General features: G+C 46.5%; 1 protein-coding gene and 1 non-coding gene across 3 annotated transcripts in view; one reads left to right on the plus strand and one right to left on the minus strand.

Moving 5' to 3' along the window:
- Positions 1–20,625, minus strand: part of LOC135388455 (tubby-related protein 4-like) — a 128,774-nt gene that overhangs the window by 20,810 nt on the left and 87,339 nt on the right. The window contains exons 6-10 of one of the 2 annotated variants that reach the window (XM_064618029.1): positions 19,555–19,779; positions 13,989–14,223; positions 13,524–13,910; positions 10,449–10,705; positions 3,976–4,484 (exon numbers count right to left, since the gene is read on the minus strand). In XM_064618029.1, coding sequence (XP_064474099.1) covers positions 3,976–4,484; positions 10,449–10,705; positions 13,524–13,910; positions 13,989–14,223; positions 19,555–19,779 — 1,613 coding nt within the window. Of the gene's footprint in view, positions 1–3,975; positions 4,485–10,448; positions 10,706–13,523; positions 14,224–19,554; positions 19,780–20,625 lie in introns of both variants that reach the window. The other variant, XM_064618028.1, reaches the window with a different exon arrangement.
- Positions 38–110, plus strand: Trnat-cgu (transfer RNA threonine (anticodon CGU)). Its single transcript has one exon. It is a non-coding gene; the product is annotated as a tRNA-Thr (tRNA).

The raw sequence follows: 20,625 nt of genomic DNA on the forward strand, positions 1-20,625 counted from the left end.
TTCAGATGACGCACCCTGGAAGTCGCTGAGGAGGCGTGTTAGCTTAGCTCAATTGGTAGAGCCCTGGACCCGTAATCCAGAGGATGTGGGTTCGAGTCCTACAGCTGGCTAACCTTTTCAGTGACTTTCATCTTTCAACGATCTAAGCGTGTTGTACTCCTCCGCAGACAACTCAAGGTCTAACTCAACTGCTCTCGTGCGCTGCACCTGTGTAATGCTATTTTAGTGCCCGAAGTAACTTGGAAGTATCGCGTTCTTTTTTTTTAAGTAACTCAGAACATCGTTATTAACTTCGTTACGTTTTCCACGCGGTAACTTAACTTGTAATGAGTTCTTTTTGATGGGTAACTTCTCAAACTATGCTTACATGAATACGACACAAGCGTATCGAATCGAGTCGAAACCGGAGAGAAGACGATCCGACACCGTTTACATGGACGCGCATCGAGTCCAGACCACGCTGCGTCATATGGGAAAGTTAGAGGCGCACTTCCGCAAATACTGCCGTTTCCGGTGTCCCGCTACATTCGCTCGGAACGTCAAAACATCGAAAACGACACATATATGGCCCATTTTCAAGAGTACCTCAGAATGAAATCTGCTCTACGGCTGCAAATCCTGCTGCATCTGTCAGTGTAGACTAACCTGCATATCCAAAACGGAGCGTGGCTCAGAACTCGCAAACAACACAATTTTGTCATCCCGACTAGGAGTAGCAGAAGACGCAACACGCCCGCAGTCGAACGTTCCTTCCCGTAACCCTGTAATCTTCCCTCGATTGACATCGTGTGCCTACATGCACATTCTGAATGCGCATCCAGCGTCTCGATCCACCTCTGTTTAGCGGATTGAATACGATACGCTCTCCTAGCGAATTGACCCGTTTACATGAGCGGATTCGATTCGACAACTGGATACGATACGCTTGTGTCGTATTCATGTAAACGCGGCTAGGGGTGGCTTACACTATTGCGTTCCTATGCGCGTATGCGTTAACCTTCTTCTTCTACCTGGAACGTGGTCTACGATACGGAAGGCGACGCACACATTTGCACGCAGTGGACAGCAATAGTGTGAAGCAGCCTTTAAAGCGACTATCTCATCCGTCACGGTCGATTCCGAAACTACAGTGCCATTTTATTCCTCGTTCGTCACCGACAATCACACAAACAATCCGACGGATGCATTGCAAGAGCAGACGACGGATGTTGAGGGCCTACCGGAATTCCCTCTCTAAAGCCTCTTGGACAAGGCCAATCAGTGAGCGCCGTTTGGCACGGACAAGGCTAATCCTGCAGTGGCAGAGGAGAAGTGATGGCGTCTGTAGGCTGTTGTGGAGGTCGGCTCGTGGAATGCTGTTTCTGGTTAGTTTTCTACGTGCTCATACATTGTAGGCTACTCAGGGTGGATTATTAAACAGCTTCTCACACGACTCATGCATAGTTTTTTTTTTTTTAGTGTTCTATTAGAATAGCACGAAGCTGTGTAAATGACCATTTCAGACACCTATTATACGCTGGGTTGCCGTTAAAGACTCAATCAAGCAGCAGGGAATCTACTCCAGGTGATGTGTACAACAGAAATCTCTTCTCTATGTATGGGGACCTTTCATGAATAAGGAAATGTACCTCATGATATGCATAATACACACATATCTAGGTATACATGGAAGCTACTGAGTTCTGTAGAATGATTATCGTGATGCGGCTTGCTGGTACGTGATAACGTGATTTAATTATATTTTAGAAGTAGGAGGTGTGACATCAACAAGTGGTACTAGTACACAAAGCATGTTCCACGGAACACGACTCGAAAAACTAGATCAGAAGACGGTATTCCCACGGTCCCTTTATCATTGAACCTTACCTTAAAACTAAGGTTGTTGTTTTATCATCACTGTCTGAGCAATTAAGTTGTATCCATATGTGAAAGGAAGTGCCTCAGGACTAGAACCGCCGATATTCCGAGCAAAGACTGTTCTTCTTCTGGGTACCGTCCTCATCATTAGCATGGTACCTAAAGGGGTGGGGATGACGCGTTAAGCGTTGCTTGGTATTATGAGTCAACAGCCTGGAGCGTGGGAAAAGTCCGTTCTGTCATTTATGGCAGCGGTGAGCGGACTGGGTCCGTAAGCCGCTTTGTTAAAGTGCGGAAGGAGATTACATCAATGAAGTTAGATGGATGAATGAGGCACCTTCATTCACGTAATCCCCTTCCCCACTTTAACAAAGCGGATTACGGACACAGTCCGTTCACCTTACTCATAAATGACTGAATGAACTTTTCGTACACTCTGGGCTGCTGACTTGCAACACCAATGGAGTTAACACGAGATCCCTAACCCTTTAAATACCATGCAAATGATTAGGACGGTGCCCAGAACAAGAACAGTCTCTGTTCGAAATCTCAGCGGCTGTCGTCCGGAGGCACTTCGCTTTACATTTCTTTACCGGTTCGCTGGATTGTATACTCTTCTAAATTGTATTCATAGTTTGGCTAAACACTGTCGCTTCCCTCTAAAACAACACATTGGAAAATATTTAGTCTGCGGCAGTGTTCTGATGGCAAGAAGTATTATTTAGGTGTATGTTGAAAATCATATGTTTGTTTTATGTTCCAAGTACTCCTCCTAGATGAACTTCCCTCAAACCTTTGGTACCGTATCAGACAGGAAGCCATTTTTTTTGTGCCCCTTGGTGCCACGCATGCAGGAGTTGGAAGCTGGGAAAAAAAGTACACAAGTAAATACAAGCAGCCGCACGAACACCTCCACGCTTGGTAATAAAGTGTGACAGTACGTCCTTCCTGTATTTCACAACATAGATGCGAAATATTTGTGTATGTATTACATAATTACCACTCGATGGCAAATCACCGTGATGTCAACCTTGACATACATGGCTGATAATCACGGTTATTTAAATTCCTTGCCTAATAACTATTGGCTTACAAAGCAATTATATCAGGGTTCAGGAGAGAACTATAATGTGGCGCGGAATCACCATGGCATCTAACGGGCCTGAAAATGTTTGTGTGATCAGCTTTTCAATGGAGGAAGGCTCCGTACGACTTTCTAGCACATAATGGAAGCTACCAAGATATATTATGGTCACATGATTGCAATGCATAATTATGAGATAAATTATCACAAAAAGGGGCTTTCAAAACATAATCAGATGTAATAATAGACATTGCTTTATATTATTTACCCGCAAGAATCTCATGTTCGGCCATGCAGGCACTCCGCATTCTTATGCCAAGCAGGGCAAGTCAGACGAGCCTCGCCCTTGCACCTCATATCACGTTCCCCTTTCCACGATCTACACTGATCACTGAATATACAGAGCGAGGACAGACGTGTTGACGGGGTGCAACATGATGCACCATGTGTCTGACGTGTGTGCTTCAGATACCTGGAGCTCCGCTCCACTTAGGGTCGCTCCGTAGTCAGCAGAGCTGCTAGTAAGATTGGCATGGCAAATATGAGGAGGATTTAGTGTGTCAACTGATTTGCCCTGCTAGTGCGCAGATTTGTGGCAGGTCAATTGGCATCGCAGAAGATCATGCCAGCCTAACACGTCAGCCTGGCGGGTGCAATCCGTGAAAAACGCATGATGAGTTACTGGACATTGCAAAAACACTACATAACGCAAACACTGCCACAACCATTAGGCAGACACCCAAACTAAGAGGAGCTTGCAAGCTTGCGGGTGCAGGCATGAGGGCTGTAACGCATCCCTAATAACAAACACTCGGTATGGACACGCAAAGAAGCCTACAGCACGGTCTTGCAATGCGGCCTTATCTACCTCATTGATACAGTATGCCCAGGAAGCATCCATCTAGACACTTTCGCAGTTACAATGTTCTCATGTCGCAATGTAGTCCATCCTGTCCACATCCTCTCCTTCTCCCTCTCGTGTACATACTCAGGCTGACGCAATTAGTAACGGCATCATTGCACTTCCGCCTTACCTGGGACTTCCAGCAGGCGAGCTGTCGAGACTATCTCCCTGATGCTCGTTTCGATCAGGACACTCCGCCGTGCACACAAACGGATTCTCATCAGCAAAGATGAGTGGACGTTCTGCTGAGTCGGACACGTATAATGGCTCGGCTTGCGGTTTCGCAATCCGCTCAATGTTCTGCAGCGTCAGCCGACGGGCACAGGCACTGGTGTTGCTGGGCGGGAGCAGGCCGCTCCCTCGAGTTCGATGTCCAATGTGGAGGACGGATGACTGGTGAATGTCTGCTACCGCAGCTTCCACCAAATTTTCTTCATCTATAAAGCGAATTTCGCCAGCTTTCTCTGCCCACCGCGTCGTGGCTGTCCGAGGCGTTCCTTGGGCGGATTCACATGGAACTGCTGACGTACTTGGGACGACATCGCCAAGTGAGTTGCCCGAAGCTTGGCCTCTAAAGATGGACAAGTCTGTCCTTGTGTCCGGGAGGCTGGTCTGCGTGGCGACGGATGTCACTGTGCACTGCGAATGTCAAAACAGTTCATGTGGGCTACGTGCTATGTGTGAAACAACTGAACAGTAGCCCGCTACGCTGCGCTACATTCTGCGTTTTCGCGTTAAAGGGACGGTCTTGTACCCCCTGCCCCTCTCGTAAAGTGTATCATTCGATTGCCCTGCGTTGAACATGGAATACTGCAAATTTACCCGACAAAGCACGTCACGGTTGTTCAATAACTGAATTAAATTTATAAAGTTTGCAGAGCATGCCACGATCTGTGTTGGCAACAATAAAAACGACTATGTCGCCATGAGGGCAAGGCCCGTAATCGGATACAGAAATCGTCCCCTTTTGCGCACGCTAGTGGACCGGCAGAGCAGACGACTTTCAGAAGTGACTGGGGACCGCAGCAACCCTCCTATATTTTCTTTCACGAAAAACACTCATTTTAGGAAGTGGCCCACATGGTGGTTGAGAACAACTATGTTAATCCTCAAAGGTAAGTTCCCACAATCACAAATCTGAAGTCGCCGGCCATCGGCGGGCGCAGTCGCATTAGAGCTGCGACCAAAAATACATTACACGCACTTCCATTACACTCCCTGTTGCACAGTGATCATGTTTCTAAATGAAGTGTCGCTGAAGACGTAGATGGAGAAAGAGTGCATGTTTATTTCAAAAACCGCATTAAATACTCGCTGAAAGAAAACAAGTGACTTAGTTTCCACGTATCCGATTATACGCTACACTATTGGAGACCCCAAGTCAGTGCATGGACTACATACTCCGCTGGCGGAGATATGAGTTTTTCCCACTTCTAGAGCAAAGGGGATAACCCATCCCAAGGCCCTTCTGCATGTTCCAGTTGTCATGACAACGGCGACGAACCTGCAGGTCGTCGTCATGCGTGACGTTGCATGAGAGTGAAGCCCAGATTTCGTCGTCTACTATTAAGGCACGTTACAACGAAGTCCTCAAAAACAACTTGGTTATTCTGAATGGAACTTTGACGGTTCTATGTGTACAGTACTTGTGAAGATAGTTTTGGCTAAGTTTCGGAATCGCCCTGCCTGTACGAGACCGTCCATTTAAAAGCGATTTTCACTATAGTCCCCCACCCCGAACAAGTCTTGAAGAATACGAGAAAACCCCTTATCTACCAGAAGTCCTTGCGATCCTTGAACTTGTCGTTACAGGTAACCGTCACAAGGGTGAATCATGATATCAGCCACAGAAATCTTAAGAGGAGAGCAAATCACTTGAACGGGGTTCTCGATGTATGTGCCCGGAGGCATCCATATTGAATCAGCCGAGGGAACGTCGCGTATTTTTAGCCCGTGAAAGCAGGCGCAATTGAAAAGTCTTGGGAACGCTTGCCCCACTGCTTCCGTTGGCTACGGATTTTGTCACTGTCTGCCCAATCCAGGCTTGTAGCGACAGCTTCCCCCGCATCCCCAGGTGGCGTGTCTGCGTTTCCTCGCTTTTTATTTTCAAATCTTCGGGTTTTATAAATTAGGCCTGTTACTGCTCCAGAAACCTCTTTAGTGTTACGTATGTCGTGTGCTTACAGAGTTTTTATTTTCTTTCTTTTTTGCATGCTTCGTGGCAACGCAGCCTGATTCAATATGGCGCTCCCTTTGCCCATATGTCCCAGTTTCGGAGGTTTCCTTCCAGCATACTCCTTAATATTTCTATGATATCCTTGATATCCTTTGATATGATATCCTATGATACCCTTCTATGATACGATATATGATGCCCTTTGTGACAACCTGTTTGTCCTCCTTTAATAATCCACTTCTGCAGGGGACAAAGACAAGCTTTTGTGGAGCTCGGCGAAATGTTTGAACACCACGGTCATTCACTGCCCCAATTCCAAGGACGTCAAGTCGGGTGACGTGTCCTATACGTACAATTGACCCAGTGACTTAGAAGCACCTTTTACTGTAAATAAGGGCGCCTGGCCGTCAGTGGTAGTGTCAGAAATAAGATGGGCCGAAAGAGGAACGCTGCCACGGGCTGGTTCGGCAAGTACCCTGATCTGGAAATTGTGTTCAAGAATGAGAACTGCCGTGCTTTAGGCTGTAAGGTCTGTAAGACACGGATAGTGATGGATCCCTGAAGCAAGCAGTACGACAATTATGTATGTGAACAACTCCATATAACGATCAAGAGCTCTGGCAAAAGTACTGTACCAGCAGAATAATAAAGATCCCTGTTTCTCGTATCAGCATCACAGTAGTGGCTTGGTTCATATGCCTCTCGTTGTAGCAGAAAATACGTCAATTGCACAGCAAACAGAGATAGAAGCACCCGATTTCTCCTAGAATTCTTTTGCGTACATAGCACCAGATAACCCTCCCTTCCCCCGAAATTTGATAAATAATAAAACCCCAAAACGACGAACCCTACATGCAGCATTCGCTTGCGAGCAAAGCTGTCCATAAAAACTGAGTGTGCCCATTAATGAGACCTGCCTATACCTGACGCTCCACACTTTTTGAGCTCTCTGGCCAATCACGTGCCGGAATAAGATTTGTTATTAATCCGAGGCAATCCAAGCTATATTTCACCTGTAATCACTGGATGCCACCATTTTTGGGAACCTGGATTACACACAAAGGAGCCTCTGTTTGTTTGTGTGTCTTCTTGTGTCGTTGTCCTTGTTTAGACTGCTCCTTGTTCTCCGATACACAGTATTGAAATGGATAACCTTAGCGGCGTACCAACACAATGGATTTTGCGGTCAGTTTTATTGAAGTCTTCTGGATGGAGAGGGACATGTCGGGAAGACGCGGAACAACAAAACGGTTTGCAAGCAGAACTGATTGGCTGGCACAACCGCTTGTTGGAACATTGTGCCACTATTTTTTTTTTAAATTATGAAACATCACAAGATACGAGGGTGGTTCCATAAGTTTCCGGCCCGACCAACTTTTAATAGTCATAGAGACGAAACAAGTGTATCACTTTTCGACATAGTCACCCTTAACTTCAATGCACTTTTGACACCTTTCAACCAGCATTCTTATACCCTTGCAAAAATAGTCCGAAGTTTTGTCCGCAAAATGCTGGAAAACTGCCTCTTGCACCTCACTATCGTCTTGAAATCTCCGTCCTCTGAGATCCCTCTTCAAGTTTGAGAGCAGGAAGTAGTCACTCGGTGCTAAGTCTGGACTGTAGGGTGGGTGGTGGATTTCTTCGAAGCCGCACTCCTTCAGTGCAGCCTTGGCAACAGAAGCCGTGTGGACAGGGGCATTCTCCTGGAGCAACCGGACACCTCGACTCAAGCTGCCGCGCCTCTTTTCCTTGATGGCATCTCGCAGTCGGTGCAGGAGTGAAGCATAATAAGTCGCATGCACTGTGGTGTTCCTCTCTTTGAAGTCGATGAGAAGCATCCCGTGACAATACCAAAATATTGTTCCCATGATCTTCTTTGTTGATTGTGTGACCTTGGCTTTTTTGGGGGGTGCTTCTCCTGGTTTGCGCCATTCCATCGACTCCTTTTTCGAAAGGGGATCATAGTAGAGCACCATAGTATCATCCCCTGTGACAATTGACTTCAATATTTCTTCTTCGTTCTCTTGACACAGCTCCAAAAACTCTTCTGCACAGCCGACGCGCTGTTGCTTTTGAACTGACGAGAGAAGTCGTGGCACACATCTCGTACTGACCTTTTTCATGTGAAGGCCCTCGCCGATGATGGAAAGCCCCAGCCTTTCTGAGATTTCCTTCGCCTTCAGACGCCTGTCGCTCAGCACTTCCTCCTCGACAACAGACAAATTTTCTTGTGTCGCCACTTCCACTGGATGATCATCACATGGATCATCTTCAATGGACTCTCGCCCCAGTCGAAACTGCTTAGCCCAGTCTTTTACCGTTGTGTACGACTGAGAGGCTTCCCTGTACACGTTGTCCAGTCGCGCTTTAATTTCTTTAGGCGAAAGTCCCTCTTTTGTCAAGAATTTTATCACAGCGATGTACTCGATTTTTTTTCAATTTTAAGTGAAGAGTGCACCCTGGCTGTTTGAAATGCCGCTATCCAACCGACAAAATCATGGAGAGGGTTGAGGGTGGTGCCCTGGCCCTCCAAGAGATGGCGCCACGCGTCCTTAAGCGCATTTTCAAATTCGCGCGCGTTTTCTACCCCGGGCCGGAAACTTATGGAACTACCCTCGTAGACTAAAGAACGGGCAGGGTGCGTATATGAATAGAAGTCTGTCATACAATGCAATTATGTTGAGGGATTTGCAGTGGTTTCCTTGCTGTTTTCTGGCGATGGCTCTCTTTACTAAGCCTAACAAGGACGGGGAAGCATACTTTTTTCTCGTGAATATCGATACAGGAACGGAATTTAAACGTAATTTTCCAAATATCAAAAGATAATACATGTATATACCTTTACAATAAAATTAAAGCAGTTCACGAAAAAAAAATGTGTTACTAAATTATTGCTTCACCGTTCCGAGCTACGATGCCATATTTGGGAATACTTTTGTTTCATGGCTGTCCCATAGAAAAGACCAGCTAATGAGTGACGGGACAAAGTTTCTTTGTCTGTTTCTCCAAACGGCCAGACTCCCTTTTAATGAAATAATGGTGAGCAGGCAAGCGAGCTGGTGAAGGTTCGACGACGTTAGCATAGCTTCAGCTTGAGGGAACCAGTGGACGGTGTAATGAACCAGTAAACAGGACGAGGCTCAAAGCCTTTGAGCCTCGTCCTGTCTACTTCTTCGTGCGTCCACTCGTGCCCTCAAGCTCAAGGTATGCTACCGTCGTCGTCCCTTTTAATGCACTGCATTGTTTACCTTTATGATACTGGTTTGCCGCAAGTTGCAGTATACTAGACAGCTCATTCGGCCTTTTTGGGCCATCGTAAGAAGTGCATAGGTAGGCAACGTTTGTATGTCACTCAAATGATGCCTACTTCAACCGACGGAAACTCATATACTACGCGAAGCAACTTTGACTTTTTCTTTCCTTGCACAAAAAGAAAAAGAAGGAAACAACGCTGCATAGAAAAACTTGAGTTATGCGCATGTTAGAATCTACAGTCGACGTAGTTGGAGTTAAGTGTATAGGAAAGCACAAGGTAACCTTTAGGAGCAGCGGAAGACTCGGGAAGCCTTAAATTGCTGATGGCTATGGTAATAGGACAAATAGAAACAATAATAACGTGAGCTGCAACAAGATTGAACCCCCAAAACTGAGAAAATGAACAAAAGAAGAAAAAAAAAGAATAGAAAAAGACGATCGTACTCAATAATGTGGCCATATGAAAAGCTCGGGCGTCCGTTGAGCCCAAGTCGCCTTCAGGAGGTTACGGCGGTCGGCGTACTCGGAACACATGAGAAGGATATGCTCTCTATCGACGCCACCCTTGCTGCAATAGAGAACGCCGACTTTCGGACCTTACCTAATAGTCGAGAGCCGTAAAGCTGTAGCCTACGCATAAGAGATGCAACTCTGATACTCAACACTGTGAATCAATCTCAACCTTATGCAGCAGCGAAGCCCGTGCACATTAAGTTACCCAGAAGGCGTTGCGGGACCTAAATTAATTTGCATTACGTGGTGTCGACTCCAGAAGTGTCACGTAAGAGTCATGATGCAACACAATGTACGCATAGTTAGGAACACCGCTTTCAAAAAGTGCGCGCCATGTTTTTCCTTGTTATGTTTCCACTCCTTCTATCATAACAGCGCGGGTCAGAAAGCAAGGCCATTTTAGTCACGGTGTGCTCAGCACTAATCCATGCACGCGTTTACACCGAATATGACTACTCAGTGTGTGGCTTGGTGACGTGCTTCAGTGTTGGTTACTCAGCTCTCATATGTACTTAGAAAGAGACATAGGAAAATCACCTTTTGTCACTGTACAGTCCAGGATAAAGCACAAAGCCTGTAACGGTGCCATATGCTGAACTCTACTGCGACGTTGGGACACTATGTGTTAAAAGATGAATATGGAAAACGATTGTGCGTACTTGTGGTGGGACGAGTCCCAGAGCACGTAGCGAGAGCACAGGTGCGCTGGTATCCGAGGTTGTCTCGATGGTGAGATACTCTTCGGATGCCGGACAACCGGGGCACTCGGAGTTCCCTTCATCTGTCCCGTCACTCCGACCAGGATCCGCATGCACGGTTCCGCTCACACAACACACGGGTGGGTTGTAGCGCTGCACCTTCTTCGGGGTCATAGGAGCAATCGGGGCGCTTTCCTCGCAGCTCAAACCTTCTGGCCCTGTCGTGAGCAACGTTTCATAATCTGTCTACATTATGGTATGGTACACGAGCAGAAGCAAAAGTGTGGTGACACTGACGGGTCATATGTTTATTAAAAAGTAAAGGAGAGAAAAGAAAGGTTGGGTGACATTGGGGAAGGGGGATATATTTATTAGAATAAAGGGAAAAGGTCAACCAAACGGGACGCCGGCATGCTATTCCACAAAAGAAAAACATATAAAAGAGGAAACAAACAAAAATAAAACATTATCATTGGATTAACCGTTACCGCAGCGGTTAAAGAGGTTTGATTTAATGTTTGATGTTTTATTCTACGTTCCACAATGCACCGTAGCCGCAGATCGGTTTCAGGACATGACATCCACAGCGAACGGGATGCCCGCGGGAGTAAGACATTTCTCCACTCTTTTGAACCCCGGTTACCAGAAATTTCCTTTTTTGTTTCTCTTTGTTCGTTTCTAGCACTTCCTATAACGAACAATGAGGCCGGCGGTTTAAAAAGCGCAGAGAGAAATGTAGTCAGAGCACCAACAAGTCTAGAAAGCTCACTTGCAAAGATTTAGAAAATTATTTAGAAGACCAGTACAGTAAGCACAACTGCCCCGCGACATCGAAAGATACTGGCATTTCGTTCCTAAGCGAAAACATGTACTATATATTCTCTGTCACAAGAACTTCCGCTAATTCGAGAGTCCTGCTCGTCTCGACTTCAACAAGAATGGGGCACACAAACGACACTCAAGCAAGGAACTGCTTAGAGTATTATTCTCAACCAACGTAACGTCTGTGTTTCTTACTTCTGTTGGTTTGAGACACTCATCCATCGAAAGTCGCAGTCCTCCAATCGCGCGTTTCTGTGGATTTCGCAATGAATACCCCATGGAACATAGCCAGTACACGTGCCGGTACGTGTCACAGAGTGGCTGAATGACAGTGGTCACAAAGGGCCATCCTATGTAAGATTTTCCTCTCCGAAATTATAACTGCCTATGCTCCAATCAGCTCCTCGTTTGCGCGTTGTTTCCTTGCGTAATTGAATTAGATTTGGACACATCGCCTTTCTTTCTGAGTCAGGGGCGAGCAGGACTCTTGAATTCGCCAGAGCTCGAAGGACAAAGAATATATACTACCCGCTTTGCCTTAGGAAGGGAACGCCAGTACCGTATTTTCACGCGTATTAGCCGCGGCTTATGCGCGATTTTTTTTTTTTTTCGCGGGCGCTCTGCGGCTTATCCACAGGTGCGGCTTATCTGATAGCTATTTTTCCCTGGTATTTTCGCCATGCCCCGGATTAAACGAAAGGGCCGACAGTGCCTCATGTTTTTCGGAACAGGACCGCCCTGTCAGTGCACTAACAATACCGAACAGGGGAGGGTCCACATTCGAGTGGACTGACCTTCCGAATACATTCCCCCACACAGCTTTAACAAAAGGGGTGACAGTGATTAATGTCTCCTGGAACACCACTAAGTCGTCAATCCACAAAAAACACGCAACAAGGGCACAATCCGATCTTAGTAGAACACTAGAACTGACCTCCTTTGGTATACATCATGCCGACACCGGAATGTGGACCATAGGGTTTATGGCCTTCCTTCCCTACGGTCTCCTTTATCGGCTGACCCACAGGAAGGGTTCAATACACCTGACATCGGGATAAAACGTGGTCAGCTAAGCGTCGGTTCTCATTTGACCTGAGCAGCAGCATTCGTGGACACGGGCACGGCAGTTAGAGGTAAGGCATGACTCCAACGCGGAGTCACAGCTACGACAGCGGCTTCAAACTAAAAGTCGTCAACGTCGCGGACCAGTACGGGAACAGGGCAGCTGGCAGGCAGTACAGCGTCGACGAGCGTTGAGAGTCTCTATTTATTTTGTTTGTCCATCACTGGTTTAGCGCACAAAGCAGTCGCGTCGTATTACCCGCGGCTTATCTGCGAGTGCGGCTTATCTGCAAAAACATTTTCAAAATGCATCTAAAAACGAGCCCTGCGGCTTATCTGCGGTGCGGCTAATACGCGTGAAAATACGGTACATTTCGAAATCGTGGGGCAGTTCTACTTGCAGTGCTGGTCCTGGAACGAATTTTCTTAATTTTGCAAGTGAGCTTTCGGGATTTGTAGGTTCTTTCTATATTTCTCTCACCATTTTTTCTCTTTGCTTGCTTTTTAAGCTGCTGTAAAGTTCTGCACAGATTTTTCGTTATGGGATGTGCCAGAAACGAACAATGAGAAACAGAAGAGGAAATGTGTGGTGTCCGAGGTTCAAAACAATGGAGAAATGTCTTGCTCCTGCGGGCAGTCCGCTCGCTGTGGAATGTATGATCTAAAGGTGGTCTGCGGCTACGCTGCATTGTGCACAGTAAAAGCGATTTTATACATGTAGCTTTCATGTTGTGCATCACACACACACACACCACTTTTTACTATCTTTGTATAGAGTCTCTACTGCATAGTGCCTCTTGACACTTCTCAATAAATCCACGGTGACCAAATTGGGATGCGGGTGAATAGAATTTGTATGGCCCATATATATATACAATAGTACATATATAAAAATCAATATGAAGGACATAGAGATTTTATTTACACCAGTCAATATACTGAAAATGCAATAGGATGTCAACATAGTACATAGACCTAGAATAAAGAATCAATAGAGGGTCAATGTTCATTTTCGTAAGTAACTTTTAAGGGGTGCGCCATACCGGAGGGAGGGGGCAGATAATAAGTTCCAGAGTTAATTCTTTGTTAATGCATACACTCCATAAAATCAGGAGACAGGGAACGACGAAAATAAGTGTTAGATCCTCTCACCAAGCACGAAATCTTCATCTTCTGATAAGCCAGAGCTGCCTTCATTATGCAGGACAAGTGTAGGACTCCTCGCTCCACCACACAATTGTGGACCTTGAAGCTCCTTAATGACTAATGTCATCCTCCTGGGCTGCAGATGCAGAAGACTGGTTCTGTATGTCACTACACCCAAGACAGGGGGCAACCATGGCACAAGGCCCATGATCTTAAACTTGGTGCCCCATAGGTTAGAAGTCACTGCCACGATCTTGTCCTGTTCTGGGAGCTCATCCACGTACAGCAGTTCTTTACGACGCGAGGGTGACGGTGAACTACCCGATTTGAGTCCGTTTTTGTTTCGCCTAGTCATTCGGGGCGAGGAAGTACAGCTGTCATCGCCTTCACTCTCTGATGAAGGGAAGAGGAGACCACTGGATGTTATGCTGCCTCTCAGCAGTCCCTTGATCGTAGTATCTATTGACATACCGCTTCGTCCCTGAGGGTCGTATATGACGAATTCTGGACGCAGGTTGCTGGCGCGCTTTCCTTTCAGTAGAGGCACAAGACCGCCGAGGTACTCGAGGAAGAGAGTGTAGGTGACGCTACCCGTTGTCACCAGATCCTCGGTGTCATGTCGGACCATGGTGCAGTGGAGACGTATGTTTTGCGATGGAGGTCGGGACACAAAGTCTCGCAATCGCTTCGGTTCAGGAAGGTAGCACTGTGAAAGGGAGTGAACAATGATTTTTTTTAAATGCATTCATACGCTAAGATACATGCAAGAACACCGCTTTATGCTACGCTTCCTATCAGATACATATGCTACGAAGATGTATCGTTAACAAAATAATGTTCTACGCTCTTTTCACTACAATTTTCACACAAGTTTCACTACGATGTCACCCGCTCTGGGCAACGAAAAGGAAATCAATATTCAACTCAAGTGGCATTTCTGCTGCTTTTTCGGATTTCGGATTTGTTGGTTTTCCGGACTGGTGCAATAATAATCCACTTTCTGTTATATGCAATATGTTTCAGTAAATATGTAAACAAATGCACTCTACGGAAAAATATGGGATATAAAAAATGTATCTGGGGAATAGAACGAATGAGCATGGAATGGCAACATAATGCTTCTCGCAGCCAAAGAAAAAGTAAGTGTGGGACATGCGGGGCGTCATCCATGTGGAGTTCATGGAGCAAGGGGTCACATTTAATGCCCAGTACTACTACACGTTGATAAAGAGTGCCGTGCGAAACGCCATTCGGGTCCTGCAGGGCCATTGTTCCACATGACAATGCGTTGGGACGTACTAGCCCATGCCACTTACAGCCCACATTTAGCCTACAGTTACCATTTCTTTGAGTCCCCCAAAACGAGCACCCTGTAGGGAAGACGTTCCGCACAAATGAAGCCCTTCAGAACTTTTTTATTCAGTTCTTTCCACGCCAAACGCGCCAAAGTTGTCACAGAGATGGTAGCGCTGTCTACGCACAGTGAATACTTCGAAAAACTCGCGTCATTTGGTGCTTCACGAATTTTCCATGGTACTCAAGGAAATAAAAGTGTCGGTAAACGATGAGCGACATTTGTACTGCTCGCGACATGGTTGTCTGAAATCGCCGATCAGTGTGTCCGCAGTACGCGGTTGCCCTCCGATATGCTATGTCAATATTGTATTTAAAGGTACGCCACATGCTGCACATGCTTATTACTCAAAACGAATGGTTTTGCAACACCTGGAGATTTAGGATGGGATAAATAGCGGGACGATAATTTCAGACAACCGGGTCGTGAGCAGTATACATCCCCGATTCTGTGCAGGCTGGAAAATAAATTATGGCGCCAAACATTTTTACCTTTTTTCACGACCACTGGGTCCTGATGTCCTATCGTAGGACATGACGCCATTTTCTAAAGCCCATGGCTACTGAACTCGTGATTCGTATTTTTTAGATCCTCGGGCGGTACACAGTAGCGGTAGTAGGTATAGGGCAAGTTGACAGTAGCGCTCTGTGTGTGTCGTGCATATTTCGCCCTTGTTCAGATTTTAGCGATTTTAATCATGAATTCATCGGGCGCTACACTGAAGCCGAATCAAGTAGAGGAAAATATTAATTGAATGCTCAAAAATATCCAGGGCAGATTGGGTTGAGATACGGTAACTTACTGTTGTTAAGTTAAGCACAAACGAAGGTACAAACGTTAAAGGCCTACATCATCATCATCATCATCATCACTGTCCCCTCTCTCTTTTTTCCTGATTTCATTTTCCCCCTACCCTAGATTAACCGAGCCGCCACCCCTGAGCTGGCTTCACCGACGCTCCCTAGACATAATCCCTCACTAAAAATAGAGGGGGGTAGTTTTGCGGAATACCCTATTGAAACAGCGGAGCGGACGTCCACGGATGGGATACTGACACGCCTCATGAACACACGTTCGACCGTAGCTCTTCGGCAATTTCTTCTGTATATTTATTTATTTTGTACGTGCACTCTTTGGTTTGCCACTTCGGCATCTCTCGTTCTGCGAACACCGTGGAACACTATACACTGCTCGAAACTTCCAACCAACCTACCGGTACTGTGACAGTGTAGGGGTGGTAAACATCGCTTCCAGCACTGTGTGTCGGAAATTTCCGGCGCATGTCAAGAACCCAGGTGGGCTGGGTTCTGCCACCTCCTCTCGTCGGACTGACAACGATTGCGCTCAAAAAGTCATCAAGCGCTATGCTCTTGGTGCCCCGAAACGCATGCGTTCGGCTATTTTTTCCGATGGGATAGACCCTTAGTATCCCTGTCAATTATCATGAATTTGAGTAATTTCGGCACGCTCTTCACATTGGTGGTGTCAAAAAGTGAGCTGCACTTGGCAAATTTCCGAGTTCATTGCGCAAAAATTTACATAATCAAGCTTACGTTACATGGCATTCACATCAGGAGGTGGCAAAAACCTAGTCAGAACAAATGCCGTTGACCGCATGATTCTAGGTGGCGTAGTTTTTATTATTATAATTCAGTGGCATTTTTTCATGGACATCCTGTATACGGGCTGTTTACTTTTTCGTCCATTATAGATTTTCTATAAAACCGAAATGATGCAGGTTTTTGCAGGTGAGTTATGCTGTCAGCCGGGCATTCTATGCAAGTATGTACTGAGTAAATGGCCAACTACCCCGAACTCATTAAGTACCTGTTTTAATAGGAGGTTTCTGGGGAAATGTGAGATCGCAGAATTGAAGCTACTCATTGTTTAAAGGCAATCTACTTAAAAGAGATCCTGAAAGCAACAAGGAGACTAAAAAAAGGCATGAAATAGGAGAGTTGGTGATGATCCATCGCAAACACTGCAGCACAGAAACCCAGGACTAAGGGTTAGAACAGGGAGGGTTCGAACACAAAAACACCACTCCCGCAGACTCCCAACTGGCGATTTTATTCTTGAAAAAGTAGTTTATACACGACCGCCCTCCAGGACAGCCATGGATCTATGGTAACTCATGATGACATTGAAAATATGAAAACTTGGTTTTGCGTAAGCCTAGGGGGAGTGTCAGACCATGTCATTCAACATTGAAATAAACTTTTACACAATAGGTCAAAGCAAGGGAAGGGCAGTTGTTTAGGTTTTGGCTCATTTACATAGCATAAGTTGGCGAAAGTTGTTTCAATGTAGCTGCCGTTTCCGTTTTTTATTTTTTATTGTTTTAATGGAGCGACCTTTAAACCATGATTGGCTCCAATTATGGCACCTCACGTTCCCCAGAAAACATCTACCTAAAAATTAAATAATGGATTTTAGGCGGGAAAGATCAGGAAAGAGCATTCCAAGCATTGAAGTTAGCAATCACAGAACGACCAGTTCTCGCACACTACGCTCCCGATGCAGAGACTGAGGTCCATACCGATGCAAGCCAGGACGACTTGGGTGCAGTTCTCATGCAAAAGCAAACTGATGAGAGATTTCACCCTATGGCTTTCGCTAGCCGTCGAACCACAACACAAGAGAGAAAATACCATTCTCATGAGCTCGAAACCTTGGCAGTCGTCTGGGCTCTAGAGAAGTTTCGCGTCTATGTCCTTGGAATAAAGTTCACCGTGGTGACTGACTGTAATGCAGTCCGGTGCACCATGACGAAGTGCAGTTTGCTGCCACGCATTGGACGATGGTGGTTGCGCTTACAGGAGTTCAAGTTTGACACGGAGCACCGACCGGGATCATCTTTGGCCCATGCGGACGCATTAAGTAGATCGCATACCGGAGATCCAGAGACGTTGGAGCCCGAAAATGGAATGATACTGGCTACAATGATAACCGAGGACGACTGTTTAGTAGCCGAGCAGGCGACCGACTCTAGAATCAGAGACCTTAAGGCACAGTTAGAAAAGAGAGAAAATCTCTCGAAAAGTGACCTTACAGTGCATTCTGAGTACGCTCTGAGGGGACAAAGAGTGTACTGGAAGGTGAACGAGAAGAATCAACCAGAGAAATTGCTATGGTTGGTACCTAGTCACGCCCGGTGGCAGGTCGTTAAAATGCCATGATGACTTGGGACACTTTGGGCTTGATAAGACTCTGCAGAAGCTAAAGGAGAAGTACTGGTTCCTGCGGTTGAAGAGGTACGTCAAGAGGTATTTGGCCTGCTGTCTCGAATGCCTCTACCACAAAGTGCCTTCTGGCAAGAACCCGGGCTACCTCCATTCTATCGAAAAGGTCGACGAACCTTTCCACACGATCCACGTGGATCATTTGGGACCGTTTCCTCGTAGCAAGAGAAGGAACAGCTACATCATAGTAGCCCTGGATGGATTTACAAAGTACACCGTCCTACGTGCCGTGCGGAGCACAGCTGCAGGAGAAGCTGTACAGTTTCTCCAGGACATAGTTGGTCTTTTTGGCGCCCCTCATCGTGTCATTACAGACCGAGGCTCCTCATACACTGCGAAAGTGTTCGGAGATTTCTGTAAAAAACACAGTATCAGCCACATTAAAACGTCGACTGCAACGCTAAGAGCAAACGGTCAAGTTGAACGAGTGAACCGTACAATCACTTCCTCATTGGCTAGCTCATGTCGGGACACCGACAAGAAGGACTGGGATGACGTTATGCTAGAGGTCCAGTATGCAGTTAATAGCACCATCCATAAGGCGACTGGAAGAACGCCGTTTGGACTTTTGTTAACTTTCGTCCTAGACCATTCAACGGCGATCCGCTTGATGACAGCCTAAAGGAGACCTTAAACGACGACATACTGCAGCGCCGAAAAGCAGCACTTGCAAATATCCGGGCTGACCAGGGTAGACAGAGAAAAGCGTACAACCTGCGAAGGCGAATGGCGGATGCACTTCAGCCAGGCGATTTGGTTGTCGTACAGCGAGATCCTCCTCCGAGTGGAGAATCGACAAAGTTGTCCGAGAAATACAAGGGACCCTACATCGTATCCGAGCTGCTACCTCATGACCACTACAGCATTGAAGACTTGCCAGAAAACCAACAGACAAGCCGTTACTACACTGGACTGGTGTCGCACCTATCGATAAACTAAACAGATGGGTCGGAGATGACCTTGACAGTGATTCAGAAGACAATCCGCCCGATCGGGACGATCGGGAATAGGATGGCCGAATTGTAATAGAACCAAACGAAATCGAAACTGGTTCTACGAACGCACAAGCGATGCGAACGATCGGCAAACAACACTGGAAGACACCTCAGGGTGGGGCAGACGTGCCCTGGACGTCTCTGTATGATGTTCCTTTCTTTATTTAAAGTTAGTAATCCCTAATCGACCAGTCTCTGCCATTCTGTCTCCGAGGGAAGCTAACATTACAAAGCATTTGTCACGTGAGTTTGTGTATTGAACATTTCTCACAAATTTTACGTGTGTACGGTTTGCGCGCATCATCACCGACGTTCTACGAGATGAATTTGTGTGGGTAATGTGTGGACGGCAGCCAGGTGAAGCGTCTTCCGTTATGTTACGTACGCACCGCTGCTAGCCGCCTCAGTGGAGCACGAACCAATCGCTCGTGTCGGGATGAACTCACCTTAAAAGTCTGGCCAAAGAGGCTAGCGACGAGGGCTCTGAGCCTCCGGGGTAGCGGCAGCCGATGGACGGCGTCTTCGTCGGCTAAGGAACGGTGCAACGTCAGTCTCGAGAGCAGCTGCAGGGAGGCGATGCGACGTGTCACCCACCCAATGTGGATTATGCTACCGGTGGCAACGAAGAGTCGTTTGTCATTGTGGCCCCACGTCATCGCCGTCACCGGATTCTACGGAAATTCAATGCATTCGTTTATATAATCACGGTCTGACGCGACACATGAGTATCAGATAACTGAAATAAGAGCAACGTAAGTAGTGAGAAGAAAAAGAGAAAGCTTATACATTAAGGAAAGAACTGCCTGAAAACTGTGAAAGAATGTTGGCGAAAATGTCGCACGCTACGGCGGGGGCAACGTTTTCTTCAATGTCGGACGGATGGATGACAATGCCTGCGCAGAAGCGTGTATATTCTTAACTTGCAGATCGTGTCGATGGACTCTGATAGAGGCTTGCTGTCAGCTCTGCAGCTCATGTGACGGCCGCTCTCGGGATCTCAATCATTCCTAGTCGTTTGGTTGAAATACCCCGCACAAAATCAACCGAGATGCTCAGCGACAGGGGTCTTCACACAATCTCTCGCACTTTTCTTTTTTCACAATGCATTACCAATCGGCATATATTTTAACGTGGCGCCAATTGTAGCGCCACCCCTTCGTAACACCCAGGAAGACACACCGTTCGGAAACAGGTACAGGTAATCGACAAAATCGACAAAAGCACATCTGAGGAAGAATGGGACAGGAATGTGTGAAAAGACTAAAAGGGGTTGGGACACTTTCATACATGTGTTTCATTACATCATGGACGCATTTTACTCCATGCCAGAATACTGAGGGACAAATAATTAGTGTCCTACGTGTCACATTTAGCGAGATACAAGCCCTTAAACACACCCGCGTGCGAATGTCAGATGCCACGGAGCTCAGAGCTGTGGCCATTCCCATTGGCGGCCGTAAGCACGTGACATCTCGTGCGCTGCATAACAGGCGGCGGTGAGGGCTGTGACGTCCGAG

This window comes from Ornithodoros turicata, chromosome 3 (genome assembly GCF_037126465.1).
Source record: "Ornithodoros turicata isolate Travis chromosome 3, ASM3712646v1, whole genome shotgun sequence".
NCBI lineage: Eukaryota > Metazoa > Arthropoda > Arachnida > Ixodida > Argasidae > Ornithodoros > Ornithodoros turicata.